The sequence below is a fragment of the Rhinatrema bivittatum genome, chromosome 3 (assembly GCF_901001135.1).
Source record: "Rhinatrema bivittatum chromosome 3, aRhiBiv1.1, whole genome shotgun sequence".
Classification (NCBI taxonomy): Eukaryota; Metazoa; Chordata; class Amphibia; order Gymnophiona; family Rhinatrematidae; genus Rhinatrema; species Rhinatrema bivittatum.
The window spans coordinates 301,894,142-301,914,307 of NC_042617.1; the positions used below are offsets into that span (position 1 = coordinate 301,894,142).

Genomic DNA, 20,166 nt, shown 5'->3' on the forward strand with positions numbered 1-20,166 from the left:
ATAGATCATGTAGAGCATCTGCTCCATACGCTATTGCAGCCTTTAGTCGATCAGCTTGAGACGCCTCCTCCGGGGAAAGACCAGCATTCGCCTGAATTACTTGGGCCCAGCGCAGGCTAGCCCGCATAGCGAAGTTAGTGCAGATGGCGGCCTGCACCCCTAGGGCGGACACCTCAAAAATCTTCTTAAGCTGTACTTCCAGCTTCCTGTCCTGGATATCCCTGAGGGCCGTCGCTTCCGTAACCGGGATGGTAGACCTCTTTGTTACCGCCGAGACTGCCGAGTCCACCTTTGGAAGTTTGAGCAGGTCCAGCGCATCTTCAGGGAGTGGATACAGTTTATCCATGGCCTTACTAACCTTAAGTCCCAGCTCCGGCGTATCCCATTCTCTAAATAAAATATCAGTCGAAGAAAAATGAAAAGGAAAAGCCACTGCCGGTCCGGTGAGACCTAGCAGAACCGGATCCATGTTGACCTCCTGACGGACCACCAATGGCGGAGCCTCAATTCCTAGTTCCTGAAGAATGGCCGGAATCAAAGGGGTCAGCTCCTCTTTACGAAAGAGGCGGACTATTTTGGGATCATCCCCCTCCACGGCCTGAGCACCTTTGCTCACTCCGGGCTGAGAGAGGCCGTCCGCAGCCGACTCCTCGGCCCCCTTCAGGGGGTCCTCTGCGGTATCCGTGTCTGTCGCAGACAAAAATTCTGACTCCGACTCCTGAGGGACGCCCCTCAGAGGCCGCTTCCCTCATGGGGGCTGACGGGCGGATCCGTCAACTTCCTTAGTCTTCCTTTTCTTTGGGGCGTGCTGGCCAGGACCCCCCTCAGGGGCCCTTCTACGCCTGCGCCTGCTGCGCTTAAACTTAAGAACTTTGCGCAAAAGAAGTGCAAAATCTTCAGAAAAAGAACTCGAGTCTGAAGAATCTAGTCCGGAGCCCTCCCGGGACCGAGACCCCTCCGGAGCGACCCCCCCCAGCAAGTCCTGACTGCGGTGAAAGCGCGGGAGGCACGGCAGAATTCCCTGCCGGCTCCCGAGAAATTTCCCTGCCTGTGGCCAAAATGGCCGCCACTCCCGCGCTGAGCGGGAAAAGATCTTGCTGCTTGTCAGTCAGGACACTGGCGGGCGGCGGCGAACGCTCGGTCCGAGAACGGGCCCCCCGAGACGCCCCCGACGAACCTTCTTCGCCCGGGATACACGAGGCACAGAGGCCTTCCCTCGAAAGACGCGCGCGCGCCGAGCCGCAGGCCCGGCAAGCAGAGCCTCGAGGCATAGCGGCGAAAACGCGGGAAACACAAGCGAAAACGGCCTGACAGAAAAATAAAATAAAATAGAACCAAAAGGAAAAAGCACCGCGACTACCCCCCTGCGACCTGCGCCTCCCCCCCGACGAAACCGGAGCGGCAGCGCTAAGTAGCAGAGAGCCGGCACAAGAAAACAAAAATTCAAACTTTTTTTTTTTTTTTCCTACCGCTTGTCGCTGTCCACGGTCCTGGAGCCCTGTTGCAAGAGGGGTGAGTGAACCGGGATCCCCGGTGTCACCCCTAGCGCTGCTACTGGTAAGCCGGGTCCTCGACCCTAGCAGCGGCCTCAACCAGGGGGGGGTGGTCCCCTCAGAACCTCGCAGCCCCCCTGGGAGGCAGGGCGGACAGGACTCCACTCACTTAAAAAATTCAAATTTTAAAGAAAAATCAAATTTAAAAGCGAAAAAATCCGAAAAACCTGACTAAGTACCAAAATCAGTGCAGGCAGAGGCTGTGACTGCACCTGCACCACCTACTGGAGACAGAGTAAGACTGAGGGGCTGTGACTGGCACAGGGGCTTATATATGGCTCCGCCCACAAGTTTTCTCTGTCTCCACCTACTGGTGCGGAGTCACAACCCAGGTGTCCTGGACTGATCCTGGTACGTACAGGGAACGGGATATGTCTTATGAGACCAAATTTTAGAATGATGATATAATTTTATATGCTTTTACTACTTATAGGATTATTTTAGCATTATTTTACTATTTTTATTTATTGTTATTTTATTTCTATTGAATGAATTTAGGACATGTCGTTAAAGACTGTCCATCAAATTATGTAAACTGACATGAGGTGTACACAATATGTTTCGGCATATAAAAATGCCTAAATAAAATAAATAAATCAATCTAAATCCTACCTTACAGCAAACCAGCAGCGTCTTTGTCTGTCTGTGGTATCTTATTGATCCTGGCACCTTCTGATGCACTGCAAACAAACAGAAACATGCCTTGTCTTTACGTTTTCACACCAATAAACAAACTGAAAATTAACAACTGTGAATGATTTAGGTTAAATACCTGCAGAACTCAGGATATCAGGGTCTTCCACAAAATCCAGGAGTTTAACCACACTACCCATCCAGAGTGTCTGCAAGGGAAACTGCCAACACAAATCACTTCACTACCTATCTCGCTTCTAAAATTCATTCTTACTTTTACTATACCTACAATACTGTAGATATTTAAAACTATTTTAAATACCTACAGTACATGAATGTATTCTGCTGTGAAGTGCCTGAAAAGCAGAATATAAATACTATAAAATATACTTTTTATTTTATCTGGAAAGTTTATAAAACATGCTCAAATAGTTCTCTCCCTTTGCTAGGTTGTTAGTTTTCCAGTTTAAAATATGATCTAGAAATTTCAAATCACTTGTGGACACAGAGAGGGCAATTTTAAATTTCCCTGCAGATCTTGCAGTCCCACGGGTACAACAGGAAGTTCATTTTCAAAGGGAAATTCTGTGAGGAATGGCCAGTGTGAACAATGTGGGCACATTTTCACTTTGCCATAGGTGCCAAATTGCCCAATTACAGCTCTGAAAAGCGGTAGTCAAAAATCCATAAAATTCTAAGGGATAAAATGCTAAAGTTTAAATGCAACGCTGAGTCCATATAAGATAAAAAAAAAAAAAAAATCAACAAAAATCAAAAGCAATGGCTCCCAAGACTTTCCTGGTGAAACCTCAGCCAGTCAGATTTTCAGGATATCCACAAAAATATGCATGAGATAGATTTGCATATACTGCATCCATTGTTTGCAAACCTCTCATATGCATATTCTTTGCAGATATCCTGAGAATCTGACTGGCTGGAGGTCACCCCCCAGGAAAGATTTGGGAACTACTGACCAAAAACATCCAGGGGTGGGGGGGAGGGTGGTAGAGGGAAGCAATTTCATAAAAACATGTTTACCCACATAAAAACCTTTGATTAGTGCCCCCATAATCTACAGGGATTCCTCGTTATAACAAAGAAAGATGATCCAATTGACTGGTCTACAATACAAAGTATTTGTTTTAGATATAAGAAAGAATGAACAAGAATCACCCTGGGAGAGAAGATGTCTGTTCTTTTGGATTTATGGAGGGGCCACTATTTTAATTTTAACTGAAAACATGCTAAGTCCTAAAAAGGAAAATTGGTTCTTACCTGCTAATTTTCGTTCCTGTAGTACCACAGATCAGTCCAGACAGTGGGTTGAGCCTCCTGTCCAGCAGATGGAGACAGAGAAAAACCTCAAAGGGTATCCTGTATCAGGACAGTGCTCTCCCTGTGTCCCTTCAGTATAAACGTTAAAGCAGAGAAATGTAAAACTAATCTTAAATAGAGAAAAATCAAGCAAGTAAAACCTGTAACATCCAAATTGTAATTTGAAATTTAAATCAATACAAAGAACCGCTCTTACATATATATATATATATATATATATACATACTTCCGGTGCCTTAAAAGTCTGATATGCTTGTGCTTTGAGAAAATTAGTAGACACTCCCAAAACCTGTGAATGAAAAACAAAACACTAAGAGCGGTCGTATGAAAATCAGAATGCAGCCAGGGTGGGCGTCTGGATGGATCCATGGTACTACAGGAATGAAAATTAGCAGGTAAGAACCAATTTTCCTTTCCCTGTATGTACCCAGATCAGTCCAGTCAGTGAGATGTACCAAGGTTTCCATAAGTAGAGTGGGACCGAGATAGTCCCGCTCGAAGCACCTGTCTGCCGAAGGAACCAAAAACTGGCGCCTGTACATCGATGCGATAATGATGAGCAAAGGCATGCAGAGATTTCCAAGTAGCTGCTCTGCATATTTCTTGCAGAGACCGCAACTGGTTCTCTGCCCAAGAGGTAGCCTGTGAATGCAAAGAATGGGCCTTTAAGTCCTCTGGAACTGACTGGTCCCGACAAATATACGCCGACGCAATCACCTCCTTTAGCCAACGAGCAATGGTAGCTTTAGAAGCCTTGTTTCCCTTATTTGGGCTGCTCCATAAGACAAAGATGATCAGAGACTCGAAATTCGTTTGTAACCTGTATTGCAGTAGTACTCTTTTTACATCCAGACACCGTAGGTCACCGCCAGGCGTACTCGCAATGTCCTCTGGAGAAAAGGCAGGAAGCTCCACTGACTGATTTACGTGAAAGGAGGACACTACCTTTGGTAAAAAGGATGGTACTGTTTTAAGGGAAACACCTGAATCAGAAAAGCGAAGACAAGGCTTGTAGCTCAGACACTCTCCTAGCCGAACAAATAGAGACTAGAAATACTGTCTTAAGAGTTAGGTCCTTAAGCGTGGCCCGCCGGAAGGGTTCGAAGGGCGCCTCGCAAAGAACGCAAAGTACCAAATTAAGGCTCCACGACGGACAAGTGGCCCAGACAGGCGGTTCAAATGCTTGGCCCCTTTGAGGAATCAAATGACATCCGGATGGGCCGCCACCGCGTAACCATCGACCAGCCCTAGGAGAGAACAGAGAGCCGAAACCTGTACCTGCAAGGAATTGAAAGACAACCCTTTGGAGAGGCCATGGGACACCGGGGCCTTGCGTGCTGGCACTCCGGACTCGGCACACATGTTCTCAAACACTCTCCATACCTGAATGTAAGCGAAAGAGGTGGAAGTCTTACGTGCTCGCAACAGAGTGGATATAACTTCCTCTTCATAACCCTTTTTCCTCAGTCGCCGCTGCTCAAAAGCAAGACCGCTATCAAAAGCGATCCGCCTGATCGAAAAATATGGGACCTTGCCGAAGGAGGTTTGGTAGGTGACCGAGGCGAGGAGGACCGTCCAACGCGAGGTTCACCAGATCTGTGAACCATGGTCTCCAGGGCCATTCTGGTGCTACGAGAACGGCCGACCCCATGTGAAGCTCTATCCTTCTTAGTAGCTTTCCCACCAGAGGCCAGGGTGGGAACACGTAGAGGACAACGTTGTGAGGCCAGGGTAGGACTAGGGCATCCACCCCTTCCGAGCAGTGTTCCCTTCTGTGACTGAAGAATCTGGGAGCCTTCGCATTCCTCAGGGTGGCCATCAGGTCTAAGAGGGGAGCTCCCCACTTGCGCATGATAAGATTCATCGCCACTTCGGACAACTCCCACTCTCCGGGGTCTAGATATTGATGACTGAGGAAGTCGGCTTCAATATTATCCTTCCCCGCAATGTGGGAGGCTGCCAGTCAATCCAGATGGCACTCCGCCCAGGAGAGCAGCTTGCTGGCTTCCAGGGCCACCAGATGACTCGTGGTGCCTCCCTGGCGATTGATGTAAGCTACTGTGGTGGCATTGTCAGAGAGGACTCGCACAGCTTTGCGACGGACCAAGGGTAGGAAAGCCTTGAGTGCCAGACGGACTGCCTGGGCCTCTAGACGATTGATGTGCCACAGATTGGACCGGGGACCATTGCCCTTGGGTAGCCTGATGCTGACAACTCTACCCAGCCAGAGAGGCTGGCATCCGTCATGACAATGACCCTCTGGGGTGTCTTCAGGGGCACCCCCTTCAGCAGGTGGGTGAGCGAGAGCCACCACTGCATGCTGGTGATGATAGAGTCGGAGAGCGGGAGATGTGTTTGAAACTTCTCCGAGACTGCTTCCAGTGGGATAGCAAAGCTTTCTGTAAAGGACGCATATGCGCTAAAGCCCAAGGAACCAAATCTATAGTTGAAGCCATAGAGCCCAGGACCTGGAGATAGTCCCAGGCCGTGGGCACTGAGAGAGATAACAGATGTTGTACTTGATCCATGAGCTTGAGCGCCCGGGCCTCGGACAGTAAAACTTTCCTCACGCGGGTGTCGTAGCATGCTCCCAGGAATTCCAGGACCTGAGAGGGCTTGAGGTTGCTCTTGAAGAAGTTGACTATCCACCCGAGGGAGTTGAGGACCGACAAAACCCTGCTGACTGCTATCGCACATAGCTTCTCCGATTTCGCCCGAATGAGTCAGTCATCCAGGTAAGGATGGACTAGGACCCCCTCCCGGCAGAGGAAGGCCGCCACTACTACCGTGAGTGTGGTGAATATGTGAGGAGCGGTGGCGAGACCAAATGGGAGCACCCGAAACTGGTAGTGCCGCCCCAGGATATTGAAAAGGAAGATACTTATGGTGTTCCTGCCGGATCGGGATATGAAGGTAGGCCTCCGTCAAGTCGAGAGAAGCAAGGAATTCGCCTGAGTGAACCGCCTCTATGACCGCCCTCAGATTCTCCATCCGAAAATGGGGAAACTTGAGCGCCTTGTTGACTTCTCTTGAGGTCTAAGACTGGTCGAAAGGAGCCTTCTTTTTTGGGGACGACGAAGCAGATGGAATACTGGCCGGACCCCTGTTCCTCTAGGGGGACTGGGACCATGGCACATAGCTCTTGAAGCCTGTGTAGAGTCTGGCACACCGCTAGATGTTTCCAACTCCCACAGAGAGAGATCAAGTAGCGGTCGGGGAGATCCCGAGCAAATTCTAAAGCATAGCCTCTTTTGCTTACCTTGAGGACCCACTGATCTGAAGTAATTTTGACCCATTCCTCGTGAAATAGGGACAGACGTCCAGCTAAGTTGGGAACGGAGGAATGGGCTGGCCGCATCTCATTGGGAGGACTTCGTGGCTGTACCTTGAGGGTGATCATTCCTTTCGTGGATGGGGGGGCTGCTGCGGGAAAAAACAGCAAGGTCTCCTGTGCCTGGCTGCGAGCGGGAGAGAGGGTAAAAAATAGCTCTGCTCCCCGCTCCTTCCCCCCCCCCCCCGAAGCTGCTTGTAGTTATCCAAGGTACTGAAAAATAAACAGTCTCCCGTGCAATCTTCTTTTTTTTTTTTAAGCTTAAAGAAACAGCAGCTGAAAGAAAAAAGAGGAATAAACTTATCTGTCAGCCAAAGACCCAAGGCATGAATCTTCTCAAGGGTCTCAATGGGGGAGGGACTGGATCACCAGTATCACACCCCAGGACCAGGCAATGGACTACCGGGAAAGGATCCTAGGCTGAAGTACTCAAGGGGACAGGGTCCCCCCTAGGCCCTAGTAAGAGCAAGGAGACAGGACTTGCTGCTCCTGCTGAATAAACTTTTTTTTTTTTTTATACAGGTTAAGATTAAGACATACTTGCTTGATCCTTTAAAAGTAAAGAATGGAAGGAAGAGAAACTTTCCCAATCCAAAAAACTGCTACAAGAAGGGGAACCACAGGTTCTACCATCTGCTGGAGACAGAGAAATACTGAAGGGACACAGGGTGAGCACTGTCCTGATATAAGATACCCTTTGAGTTTTTCTGCCTCCATCTGCTGGACAGGAGGCTCAACCCACTGTCTGGACTGATCCGGGTACATAAGAACATAAGAAATTGCCATGCTGGGTCAGACCAAGGGTCCATCAAGCCCAACATCCTGTTTCCAACAGAGGCCAAAAACCAGGCCACAAGAACCTGGCAATTACCCAAACACTAAGAAGAACCCATGCTACTGATGTAATTAATAGCAGTAGCTATTCCCTAAGTATAATTGATTAATAGCCATTAATGGACTTCTCCTCCAAGAACTTATCCAAACCTTTTTTGAACCCAGCTACACTAACTGCACTAACCACCTCCTCTGGCAACAAATTCCAGAGCTTTATTGTGCGTTGAGTGAAAAAGAATTTTCTCCGATTAGTCTTAAATGTGTTACTTGCTAACTTCATGGAATGCCCCCTAGTCCTTCTATTATTCGAAAGTGTAAATAACCGAGTCACATCTACTCGTTCAAGACCTCTCATGATCTTAAAGACCTCTATCATATCCCCCCTCAGCCGTCTCTTCTCCAAGCCGAACAAGGGAACAGCTTTATGGCTCATCAAGTCTAATCAAACCAGTGATGCAAAGTATACAGTGTGAAAGCAGAAGCTGCATAGAGCCCATCAGTAACAGTGTCCAGCCATACAACATGAACAGAGCGAGTGCAACCTCTCCAGCTCCATACACGTTGTACATCCCTTCAGTCCAATTCACTGGTCTTTGCCGTCACCTACCTTTTCCTCTCTTTAGAATTTTGTCTGTGCTTTTAAAGTTGTCTTTTAAAAAACTTTTACTAATTCAAATTTTATCATATACATCAGCACTTATACATTATGGGATTAATATTCAGACAGTTTGTCCGGCTAGGTTTGGGACTTAGCCGGACAAACCATGGGTTTTAAATTTCCCACCAGTAAGCTAAGCGAATCATCTAAGCAGATCTTTTTTTCTGCACCACCACTGTAAACAAAATGTCAGCAATTTTCAAATGCCCATTTTACTGTCTCCGAGCACATACCTCTGTGCTGTGGAAAGAGGAAGCATTTTATCACCCTTCTCACTATTCCTCTGAAACTCATGGACTATTAACAAAAATGACAGAGGCAGGTGGCAAGTTATAGACTAACCAATTTATTGAGGCATTACCTTTTGAGGAGCAAAGTCCACTTCGTCAGACATTTGTTTGCTCTAGCTGTAATATCTGGGCTGTGTGTTATAATAATTTACAATACTGGATGTTAATCTTACCTAGATTGTAAACTCTATGGAACAGGGACTGTGCCTTATGTATATTTGTACAGTGCTGTGTGCATTAGGGTAACTCACTGAATCTCTAATGTAATGTCCCAGTTGTATTATCTATGCTGTGTATGTTAAAGTAACTTACTGAGGCTCCTACTGCACGCTCCAGCTGTATTATCTGCTCTGGGGTCTGCTCCTCCCATTGTATACAGCTGATGGCAGAATTGAGTTTAGGAGCTGGAAAAGAAATACAGCATTTGACATTTTAATAATGCACTCATCAGTAACATTTTTTAACATAACACACACACAGATGGGCAGGAACTGAACCCCCTTCTCCAAAACATATGCTGTGGGCACCAGAGTTCTGCCATTACCATATATTTTAAGGTAAGCTTAAGGAAACAGTCAGCATTACAGTAGCTGGTCAGGTTTTCATTAATTAACTAAGAGTCAGTAAGAGTGCATTCTTAAAAAATAATACCTCTAACATGCTGAAAATATCATCTGCTTAATGCAAGTAATTATACTAACACAAGTAAGAGAAAGGGCGCTATCCTTGGCAGGACCAGCATGCCCTTGGAGTTAAGATTACAAAGAGACAGCAAAACCTTTAGAAAAAGCTTAAAAACCTGGCTCTTTAAACAAGCTTATCAAATAGAGAAGGGGGAATAAAAACCTGCGAAGTGCAAGGTACGAACAACTGAACACACACACACACCACCGTAATCAATGTGTGTGTAGTTGTATTGTTATTTTTATCGTTCATCACTATAGGATAAAGATACAATTATAAAGTTAGTATTGTATTCAAAACTGATACAAAGATTTGGACATTATTTATCATAAACCAATTATTATTGTTTAAAAACTATGTACTGAACCATTACGGCACCTGTGTAAATTGATATATTTTATCATTATTTTATGTGCCTTACTGTAAACTGTTGTGACTGTATCCATCTTAACGACGGTACAGAAAAGATTTAAAATAAATAAATAACAGACCAAACGGGATCAGTGTTTTGTCTTCTACTCCTTCCTTACTAGTAAGTATCAGAGCTGACTAATCAAAAAGCAGCTATAATCTAGGTAGCTCCTTGACTGGTGGAAAAGGCTGTAGCAGCTTTCTGAATGGCTCAGCTACTATTCATAAACATATCATTCAATCATGCACTATTTATGTACTGAAGGCAAGGTGCAGATACTCTGATTTCTCCACTAGGACCCACAGGAGGCATGCATAAATCACCAGCTTGTTTCTGGATCTCCTCAAACTATCAGGCTGATTAAGAACATTACAATTCCTTGGGAAAGCAGCTATTTTTCAGTCAGCAAGTTCAATTACTTATCAAATAGTCTGCATTATTGTATATAAATAAATAGAAGGCTTATTTATTTAGTCGTGCTTTTCATTATTTTATAATTTTGGTGTGTAAATTGACTGTTTTTGATTATATTGTGATCTACCTCGAACATTCTGAAGCGGACTATAACTTATTGTAAATAAATGTATTTTACAGGGTTGATATCTTGGCAAAAATAGTCAATACATGTGACTGCTAATCAAGGTACATCAAGTCAAAACTATTAATTACCGTATTTTTCGCACTATAAGATGCACCTGACCATAGGACGCACCTAGGATTTAGAGGAAAATTAAGAAAAAAAAAATTCTGTCCCCATGATGGGCTCTGTACGGAGCTCCCCCCTGGTGGCCGACAGTGGGATATTTTTTTGGTTTTGTTTTTTATAGTAAGGCAGAGAACATCCACACAGGTACTCACACTCACTGGTTTTCTCTCCCTCACATACATAGGCTCTTTCACACTCACTAGCTCTCCCTCACATATACACATACCCACAGACAATCACACACTCAGACTCTCTCCCTCATATACACACAGCTCTCTCACACCAGTTATTTTAAACTTTCATGACTGTTCTGAAGTTCAATAATAAATAGTCAGGGCTATATTATATTGATTAGGAGAGCAATTTGCTCCTAATATTTCAACAGGTAGCTACTTAAACAGCACAGGCAGTAATTCTATTTGCTGGTCTGTGTCATGTGTCCCCCATTCCAGACAGTATAATGCGTCCTCCATCCCAGGCAGTATAACACCCCCATGACCCTCCAATACATCCAGACAAATTAGAAGGAAATGGCACCAACCACAAGGAGTGAAGTTCTTACTTTGGACTGCAAGTGAGGTCAACAATTGACCATGTATCGTCCTCTGTCGGCAGAGCCCAAGCTCCCTGCAGGTCCCGGGGTGCATCTTACTGCGAAGATCGGCGTGGCGCAGGTCAGTCATCATCTGTTTGAACCGTGTGGGCTACAGAGGCCCCTCCAGTTCAAACAGCTCCCTGCCGATCTGCTGTTCCCGGGATGCATCCCTCTGCGAAGGCTGGCGCAGGTCAAATGCCAGCCGTCTGAACTGGAGGGGCCTCCTTAGCCCACACGGTTCAAACAGCTGATGTCTGACCTGCGCCACGCCGACCCTCGCAGCAAGATGCACCCCGGGAACAGCAAACCGGCAGGGAGCTCAAGTTCCGCCGGCAGAAGACAACACACCTGCACCACCATGCTGATTGGGCTGAGTTGGGAGGAGGTGGCGGACAACGCGCGAGGGGCAGACTCGCTACATTCGCTCTATAAGACGCACAGACATTTCCCCCCCCCATTTTTGGGGGGAAAAAGTGCGCCTTATGGAGCGAAAAATACGGTAAATAATATAAATTGGCATTAAACTGGATGCAGCGTAGTGTATAGCAGACAAAAGGAAAACTGGTTCTTACCTGCTAATTTTCATTACTGGAAAAACACAGATCAGTTCAGACTCCAGGGTTTTGACTCCCTGCCAGCAGATGGAGTCAGAAAAAAAATTTCCCTGACCATGCCATATAATAGGACGAATGTACGCTGCAGTTTGAAGCTATTAAGAGTAGCTCTCCGATAAAGTATTTTGATCAACAGCTACTGGAATTCCAAGATAATTTAGAAAAGTTTAAAAGTGATTTAAAAGCCACAAAATTCAAAAAGATCCAGAGGGATGAATTTGATTATAAGAAAGGGTACGTCTACCAATGGATATCCACAAATCGGACACAGAAGAAAACTGTTACGTTTGCACAATCGTCTTCAAGACGATTCTTCAGAAGAGTCACCACCCAGACCCCCACACACATCTCGAGAAGACCGTGCAGCAGCAACAGCCTCTACAACTGGACTTTTCACACCCTTTGTTATGTCTTACTCCTCTATTGCCACTTCTTTTTTAGACTCAGGTCAGCCACCACGGAACAACCGCAATACTCGATCCCGGGATCCTGCACAGACTCAACGCATCACTCGAGCCACCCGTCAGCAGCAAGATCCGTGGCAGTAAAACCGAATGTGGTATTTAATTTTTCCTCTCAAACCTTATCAAGGGATGAATTTAAAGTACTTGAGAGAAGGGACAATCATTTGTACCCACTGTTAAATGCAATGATTTTGATTTGCAGATTCATCTGTACCGTTTTGTTTTTTTAGGTTTCTACAACTTAAGTTGTTCTTTTCTGACTCTCCCCCAGGTCAGGACGGCTCACTTGTTTACACTAAATCTAGATGGGTTCCTCCGGGCCCCGTTGACCCTTCTTTGGTAGTGTTTGAGAGACTAGTACGGGCTGAAATCCATAAATTGATAACTGCAAAGGAGTATGTCTATTATAACCTGACTAAGAATGAAAGCCAGTCTATTAGGTCCCTGGTAAACGACCCTAATATAGTGATAAAGTCCGCGGATAAGGGTGGGGGGGATTGTCATTCTAAATAAAAGCGACTATGAAGCGGAAGTGTTACGTCAGCTGAATGACTTGTTTTATCTTCCTCTTTCTGAAGACCCCTACAGATGGTTTGAAGTCTTCTATTAAATCTATAGTTCAGGATGCTTTAGAACATGTTCACTACAACACGAGAAGCTTCTTTTTTGTTAGTAGACTCTTCGGTGGTCTCGGTATTCTATACCCTACCCAAAATCCACAAAACTCTGATTAACCCGCCGGGCCGTCCAATTGTCTCAGGAATCGGGTCAGTTCTTGAACCCTTTTCCAAGTTTGTGGACATTTTCCTTAAACTGTTTGTCCCCTTGAGTAAATCTTATGTACGTGATTCCACACATTTAATCACAATATTAAATGATTTGACTATACCACTGGTGTTATTTGGTGACATTGGATATAGTATCCCTTTATTCAAACATACCTCAGGATGAAGCAACGGTTATTGAGGATACACAATCTACGCACTGGTCCCCATCGGATCGCGACCTCATTTCTAATGGAGCTAGCGAGACTGGCCTTAACACAAAATTACTTTCGTTTTGACACAAAGTACTATCAGCAGGTAAAAGGCACGGCTATGGGTGCCACTATGGCCTCTAGCCTGGCATGCCTGAATGTGACAAATTTTGAAGAATTGTTTGTTTATCCCTCTGAATGGGCTGTACTTTTACATCTGTGGCTCAGGTATATTGACGTTTTTTTTAATATGGCTTGGCACTGACATACAATTTTTTATGTTCATTGACTGGCTAAATAATTGTAACAGAAATTTACAATTCAACTTTAACATTAATTTATCTCAGACTTCCTTTTTGGACATTTGATTTCTTTTGACAACATGGGCTTTTTTACCACGATTTTTGACTACTATTTGCTGGAAAGCAATGTCCACCAGTTCCATTGCCCCAGGATCCAGCTCTTGGCGACTCAAAACATCTGCTTGAACATTCTGTGATCCAGCTACATGGGTTGCAGAGATGTCTTGCAATGGGCAGAGAAGCACCTGCATCAGCAACTGGGCTTCTTTCTGGGCCTGCCTGCTCCTTGTGCTTCCCTGCTTGTTGACATATGCCATGGCTGTGGCATTGTATGAAAAAATCTTCACTGTTCTTCCCTGGAGTATTTCCTGAAATTCCTCTAACACAAGCTGCACTGCCCTTGTCTCCAAGACATTCAGTGACCATCCCTCCCCTCCTGTGGGGACCAGTGGCCTTGCACTATGTTTCATAATGCGCCCCCCTCCATCCTTTCCTGCTGGCATCCATGGACACTTATCCACTTGGGGGGGGGGGGGGGGGGGGAGTCTCTAAGTTTCTTCCTTTCTCGAGGTTGGTCTTGGACAGCCACCAGCCTAGGCTGCCTCGCCTCTTGGCTAAAAAAAGGGAGTCACTTGAAGTATCCCAGCTGCGGCAACCACCTGAAAAGATGACTCCTGTATCATATGAGCTCTCGCCCAGGGGACTACCTCTATGGTTGATTTTATTGACCCCAAGTCGTATAAATACATCCAGACCATATGGATTTAGTCCTTCAGGAATGACCTAACCAGTTGCTGCATCTTGGGAAACTCTTCTGCAGCAAAAATTCTTTGCCCATTCATGTCAAATCGCGCCCCAAGGTGCACCAATTTCTGAGAAGGCTGCATGTGGCTTTTGGCTGAAGCACCCTAGAGTTGCTTGCACCCACCCCCCCCCTTGACTGAGTTGACTCTTATTAGCCAATCGTCCATGTATGAGTGGACGCGGATTCCCTCCTTGCGGAGGAATGCTGCTACTAGAATCATCTTCTTTGTGAAAGTTCTGGGGGCTGTTGCACGCTCAAACGCTCGTGCCTTAAACTGAAAATGATGGCCTACCATGAACCTCAGAAACTGTTGATGGATTTGCCTGATCGGCCTCCCCTTTTTCAAACCTGGTCTCCAAGGGGGAGGGGAAACCTGGGTTGAGTCCTCCATCGCTGCTACTCCACGTGCTGGGAAATTCCGAGGCCAACACTGATTCTCTTTGGGGCAAGGAAGAGCAGACATTGATGGCTGTCCCTGAATACAATCCCCCGGCCTATCAGGGAAGAACGCTACTCGCTTTCTGGGTGGTTAGACTCCAAGGCCGTGTCTTTTCTTTTTTTGTCAGACCTTCCGCCTGCCATTGACAGGACCATGTTAAATAGAGAGGTGCCATGAAAGCAAAGAGATTGGTTCTCTGCCTTCCTCTGCTGATAGGAGGAAATCCCCCTTGGTCTAGGCTGGTCTGCAGGATGTAAAGGAACACGTTTTGTATTTGGTGATAGCACTTCTCAATAACCACTATTTTGCTAGCTACTGGAAAAAAAAATGTATAAAGCTGTCATTTGAAAATGCAAAAATTACCAAAGGTGATGCCATCCTTGGGCTGCTCTCTCTTATTTTCTAAACACTGAGGCAGGTTTTTCAGAATGGAAATTAACTGCAAAAGAAAAGCAAAAAATAAACTTTGAAGTAAACAAGTGGTTTGCAACAGAACACGAGTGAATTTGGGAAAGCAACAGTTGACCTTAGCCAGTCAAACATCAGCAAAGGTAAAATGTCCCCAACACTCTACAGCATTAGAGAGTATTTACAAGACATCATTAGAGATAAGGACCTCTAAACAAGCAAAGAGGTTAAAGAAACGATCTAACAGTGGTAAGTCACACCTTAGTAGACAGTTTCTTTGCTTTGTGTCAGGTTACTCACTAGAGATTTACCATTTCAGCTCCTCGCTTACACAATATGCCTTCTAATTCCTTAGCAGTGCAGTGGGGAGGCACAGGAACTTTTTCCTGCATAACAATAGGACCCACATCAAACCTGAAAAGAGAGAAGAGTCTGTGTGTCAGCACGTTTCCTCTTTGAGCCACTTCAAATCCTTCATTCTATCATGTTGAGGCAGCGAGGGTTTAACTCCTCATCCGTGCTTGGGACTTTAGGAAGCTGTTCATTTCCTAAAATGCTGCGAGGACCAAGAGCCATGCCATGTGCTTTTACATACATTCGCATGTACACAAGCAATTTGCTTAAATAGCCTTTTTCCAAAATCGTAGGGTCTATTTCATTTTCATTTTTAAAAACATTGTTGCAAAAAAAAAAAAAAAAAAAAAAACCCAACCTCTTCCTGGATTAAAATGAATGCAATAAAGGGGTTGCTGGCTTCTCACAGTCCCTCTTCCCTTGGTTCTCATGCCATATTTTGGAATGCAATTGACGGCAACGACCCGATTAAGTGATTTTGTCAAATGGGCCTGTTGGATCATGAAGGGTGACTACAACAGGCCAATGGGTGGCATTAAAGGGTTAAGTCTATTTGGAGGAAAGGGCCCATTTAGCCCTCTGCTGTTATCTAAGGCAGCGGTTCTCAACTGGTGTGTCACAACACACCAATGTATCGCCACACTTCCTGGTCTCCTGCTGGCTCAGAGGCTCATTTCTCCCTCTCTTCTGCTCCAACGAGACACACTCTTCCTCCACCTGGGCTAGAAATGCTGCTACCCCAGGCAGAATGTAGAAAAACTGCTAGCAGAAACACTTTGGGACAGTGGCACTAGTGGCAATGATCTCTCCCTTCTTGTCCCTGTGATCTCGAAGAGGAAGTGCTGTACCATTGACTCAGGAAAAAGAAGAAACCATGCCACTGTCACAAGCAGAAGCAGCATCGGCCTGAGCAGGGGGAAGAACAACGCGGCCCAGAGCAAAAAGAGGATCAGCCACAGCTTCCGTGGCTCTTCTTATCGAAGCCATGGGGATTGGAGGAGGTGGAGGTTGCTGCTGCCACCACTTGTTCTTTGGTGGAGGGGTGGTGGCCGGGGAACGCGAGAGAGATTGTGAGGGAGAATGTGGGTATGAGCATGTGTGACTAAGATCCTGTGTGTGTGTGTGTGTGTGTGTGTGTGTGTGTGTGTGTGTGAGAAATGTGTGCGATCGAGAGCCTGCGTATATAAGTGAGACAGAGAGCATGTGTGTGTGTGAGAGCTTGTGCATGTGACAGCATGCGTGTGATTGAGAGTCTGTGTGTATAAGTGAGAAAGAGCCTGTGTGTAAGTGTGATTGAGAGCCTGTATGAGTGAGAAAGAGGTAAAGAGTGCATGTGTGAGAGTATATGCTTGAGAGCCTCTGATTGTAGAAGAGAGGGCATGTGTGTAAGTGGGTGACAGAGCCTGCATGTGAGAAAGTGAGCCTGTGTGTGAGAAAGAGAATGGATGTGTGTGACTGAAAAAAAGAGCATGTGTGTGATTGAGACCATGTGTGTAAGTGTGTGACTGAGCGTCTATGTAAATGAGAGAGAGCTTGTTTGTATGTGTATATGATTAAGAGAGAGGAGAAAGTTGCAAGCAAAAGCCCCCTCCTCTCCTCCTAATTCATGACAATCTCAGGGCACCTAGAAATCAAACTCTCTCAGGTATAGAAAGCAGAGGATTTTTTTAATCCTTATTTTAGTTTTAATTGTTTTTTGTATGTCTGTTTTGAAATATTTTATTGGTGTCTGGACATTTTTTACACAAGATTTTCATTACTGGATGCTCTATTCATCAGCTGTTTTAAAATAATTTATTCTTTTTATTAGTATGATTTTACTACTATTGATTTTACATTCCTTGATTTGTTTTATGACAATTGGTTATGTTTCTGTTTTTCCACTGCTGCACTGCATACAGAGTGCCTGGCTGGTTGCAGTTTCCATATCAGTTTTTGTCAGCATGTTTCTATTTATACTTTATTCTTTATTAGGAGAGGGTCCTGCAACTATGTCTGAGGTGAGGTATTCTGCTGGCATATGGTTTCTGTGTAGGGATCTACAGGAGCCTGGTTTATTCTGTTTTCCTATTAGGAGGTATATCAATGTTTTAAGGCCTGGTGTAATATGTGCAGTGTTGTCTTTTCTTAGGTAGGGTTGTTACAGTTTGAGTGCTGGCAGTTAGTGCTGTTCTGGTATGGGAGGATTACTATATATGTAATTTATGTTGAAAGAGAGTATTCTGATTTTTCTCTTGTGTCATTAACAAGAACATTAATATTTAAGCTTTTTAAAAATTTATACCATGGTTTGAGCAGTGTGTCACACGTATGAGTGTTGTCCATCAAGAGTGTCACAATGGGAAAAAGGTTGTGAACCACTGATCTAAGGGAGGTGGAAGGGAAAAATACCAGGAGAATTTGTGGGGTAGGAGTAGAAAAAGCACCGGATAAATTGCCGAGGGCATGGTGAGGAAGAGGGAAGAAATATCATCCGCTTAGATCCTTGCTTATTCAGCCATAAAGAAAAATTTTCCCAGTAGTTAAAATTAGGGACAATGAAATCTGAAGGTCAATAAAACCCTTGGTTGCACAAAGTCTCAAACATTCCTGCTTTTTAATAGGATAGAAAGGAACCACATCAAACAACCCAAGTACACAAGACTCTGCACTCAAGCCACATGCAAGGTTCAAAATCATCTTTAAAATGAAATCAAACCCAGAAACCTGGTACAGCGATTTAGCCACACACTCTGCTGATCTGAATTAAGCTGGAGATATGTGGCTGTGCAACTTTATCAGACAGCATAAAACATCACACTGTTCACCATGCTTTCCCCTTCTTTACAGAATTACCACCAAAACAATGGTTATTAAAATTGCACCATTTACTGAAACCAAGAGATATGATCTGAACTTTATTCTACCTTTTAGGCCTAATCTGCATGACTGTTACTCCAGTTTCTGTGTCTCCCTGAAGCACAGTGTGGATTATTGGAGCAGGTCCACGCCACCTGGGAAGATAGCTGGGATGGACATTCAGCACACCACTGCAACAAAGCACTGTAACATTAGACTGGGATGTGTAACAAAGACAGAAATCTGCTTTAATAAAATAAATATTTATGCTGATTACAGAAAAGGGAAAAAAAAAAAAAAAAAAAAAATCGGTTCTTACCTGCTATTTTCGTTCCTGGAATACCATAGATCAGTCCAGACGTGGGTTTTGCATCCCTACCAGCAGATGAGGCAGAGAGTAAAAACCTTTCAGGCACTGCTACTTAACAGAGAGTGCCACCTGCAGTCCCTCAGTATTGACCTGTATCCAAGTCAAGATCGCAACTCTGAAAAACCAACTAACTCCTCAACTAGGGTGAGCAGAGAAAAACACAATTGGTGCCCTGAACATTCACGAGATCAGCATTATCAATATACAGAAGTGTCAAAAGGTCTTTCAGTCTCTATGGGGACAGGCTTCTGGACTGATCTGTGATATTTCAGGAACAAAAATTCACAGGTAAGAACCAATTTTCCTTTCCTGTTCATACCCCAGATCAGTCCAGACAAGTGGTATGTACCCAAGCTCTCCTACACTGGGCAGGCACTCGAAAGACCCGCACATAAAACATACTTTCCCCAAACGTGGCCTCCTCCGGCTCCCAAACTTCCAATTGTTAATGTTTGGTAAAAGTGTGCTAGTAAAACCATGTCCTTGCCTAACAGATTTCCTGCGGCAATACCAGCTGACATACCGCCCAGGAGGCTGTCTGTGCCCTGGTAGACTGCGCCTGCAACTCCTCAGGAACAGTTCAACCTTTACAGAAATAAGTTGAGAAAATTGTTTCCTTCAAACAGTGAGCAATCGTAGGTTTGGAAGCACCATTTCCCTTCTTTACTCCACTGAACAGGACAAACAGAAGATATGACCGCCGAAAGTTGCTAGTGACCTTAAGACAATACAACCTCGTCCTGCAAACATCCAATAAGTGTAGCTCCTTCTCATGTGTCGTATCTGTTGCCAAGTTAGGGAAGCTTCGTAGCTCCATCATCTGGATGAGATGAAAGGAAGAGGCGACCTTCAGTAAAAAGGAACAGTCTGCAATGAAACCCTGTTTGTAATCCACAGAAAAGATCTCTACATGACAAAGATTGAAGCTCTGAAAACCGCCTGGCCAAGCAAATTGCCACCAAAGGTGGTGGTCTTCAAGCTGACATCTTTGAAAGACACCTATCTTAACGGCTCAAAAGAAGGACCACACAGAACCCGAAGCACCAGATTAAGGTTCCATGACGGACGCATCCTACAGACCGGCAGGCGCAAAAGCTTTGCTTCCTTAAGACAACGAGCAATGTCTTAATGTGAAGCCAACTGCAACCCTTGTAGCTTGCCTCAAAGACATGCTAAGGCTGCTACCTGTACTCAAAGCAAATTGTAGACCAGGCCCTTTGTTGAGTCCCTCTGCAAAAAGGCTAAGACTTGAGAAATGTCCACTCGTAAGGGCTCTAGGCCTTCCGTCAAAAACCAAGACTCAAACTCTTTCTACACTCAGATATACACCAGAGAAGTGGCTGGACTTCTAGCCTGGAGCAAAGCAGCAATCACTGGCTCAGAGTACCCTTTAAACACCTTGCAAAAGCCAAGCCATGAGACAAAGACGATCTGCCTGATCCAAAGAGATGGGTCCCTGTTGCTGCAACCCCTTCAGATGAACCAATCAGACAGGACCGTCTATTGCTAGATGAACTAGAACTGCAAACCACGGAAGCCTGACGCTACAAGGATCACCCATCCAG

At 45.1% G+C, this 20,166-nt stretch overlaps 1 protein-coding gene across 1 annotated transcript in view; it reads right to left on the minus strand.

Moving 5' to 3' along the window:
• MTFMT (mitochondrial methionyl-tRNA formyltransferase) overlaps nucleotides 1–20,166 on the minus strand; it is a 49,988-nt gene that overhangs the window by 14,375 nt on the left and 15,447 nt on the right. The window contains exons 4-9 of the mRNA XM_029596835.1: nucleotides 18,300–18,422; nucleotides 15,351–15,453; nucleotides 14,995–15,070; nucleotides 8,947–9,038; nucleotides 2,326–2,407; nucleotides 2,166–2,233 (exon numbers count right to left, since the gene is read on the minus strand). Coding sequence (XP_029452695.1) covers nucleotides 2,166–2,233; nucleotides 2,326–2,407; nucleotides 8,947–9,038; nucleotides 14,995–15,070; nucleotides 15,351–15,453; nucleotides 18,300–18,422 — 544 coding nt within the window. The remainder of the gene's footprint in view (nucleotides 1–2,165; nucleotides 2,234–2,325; nucleotides 2,408–8,946; nucleotides 9,039–14,994; nucleotides 15,071–15,350; nucleotides 15,454–18,299; nucleotides 18,423–20,166) is intronic.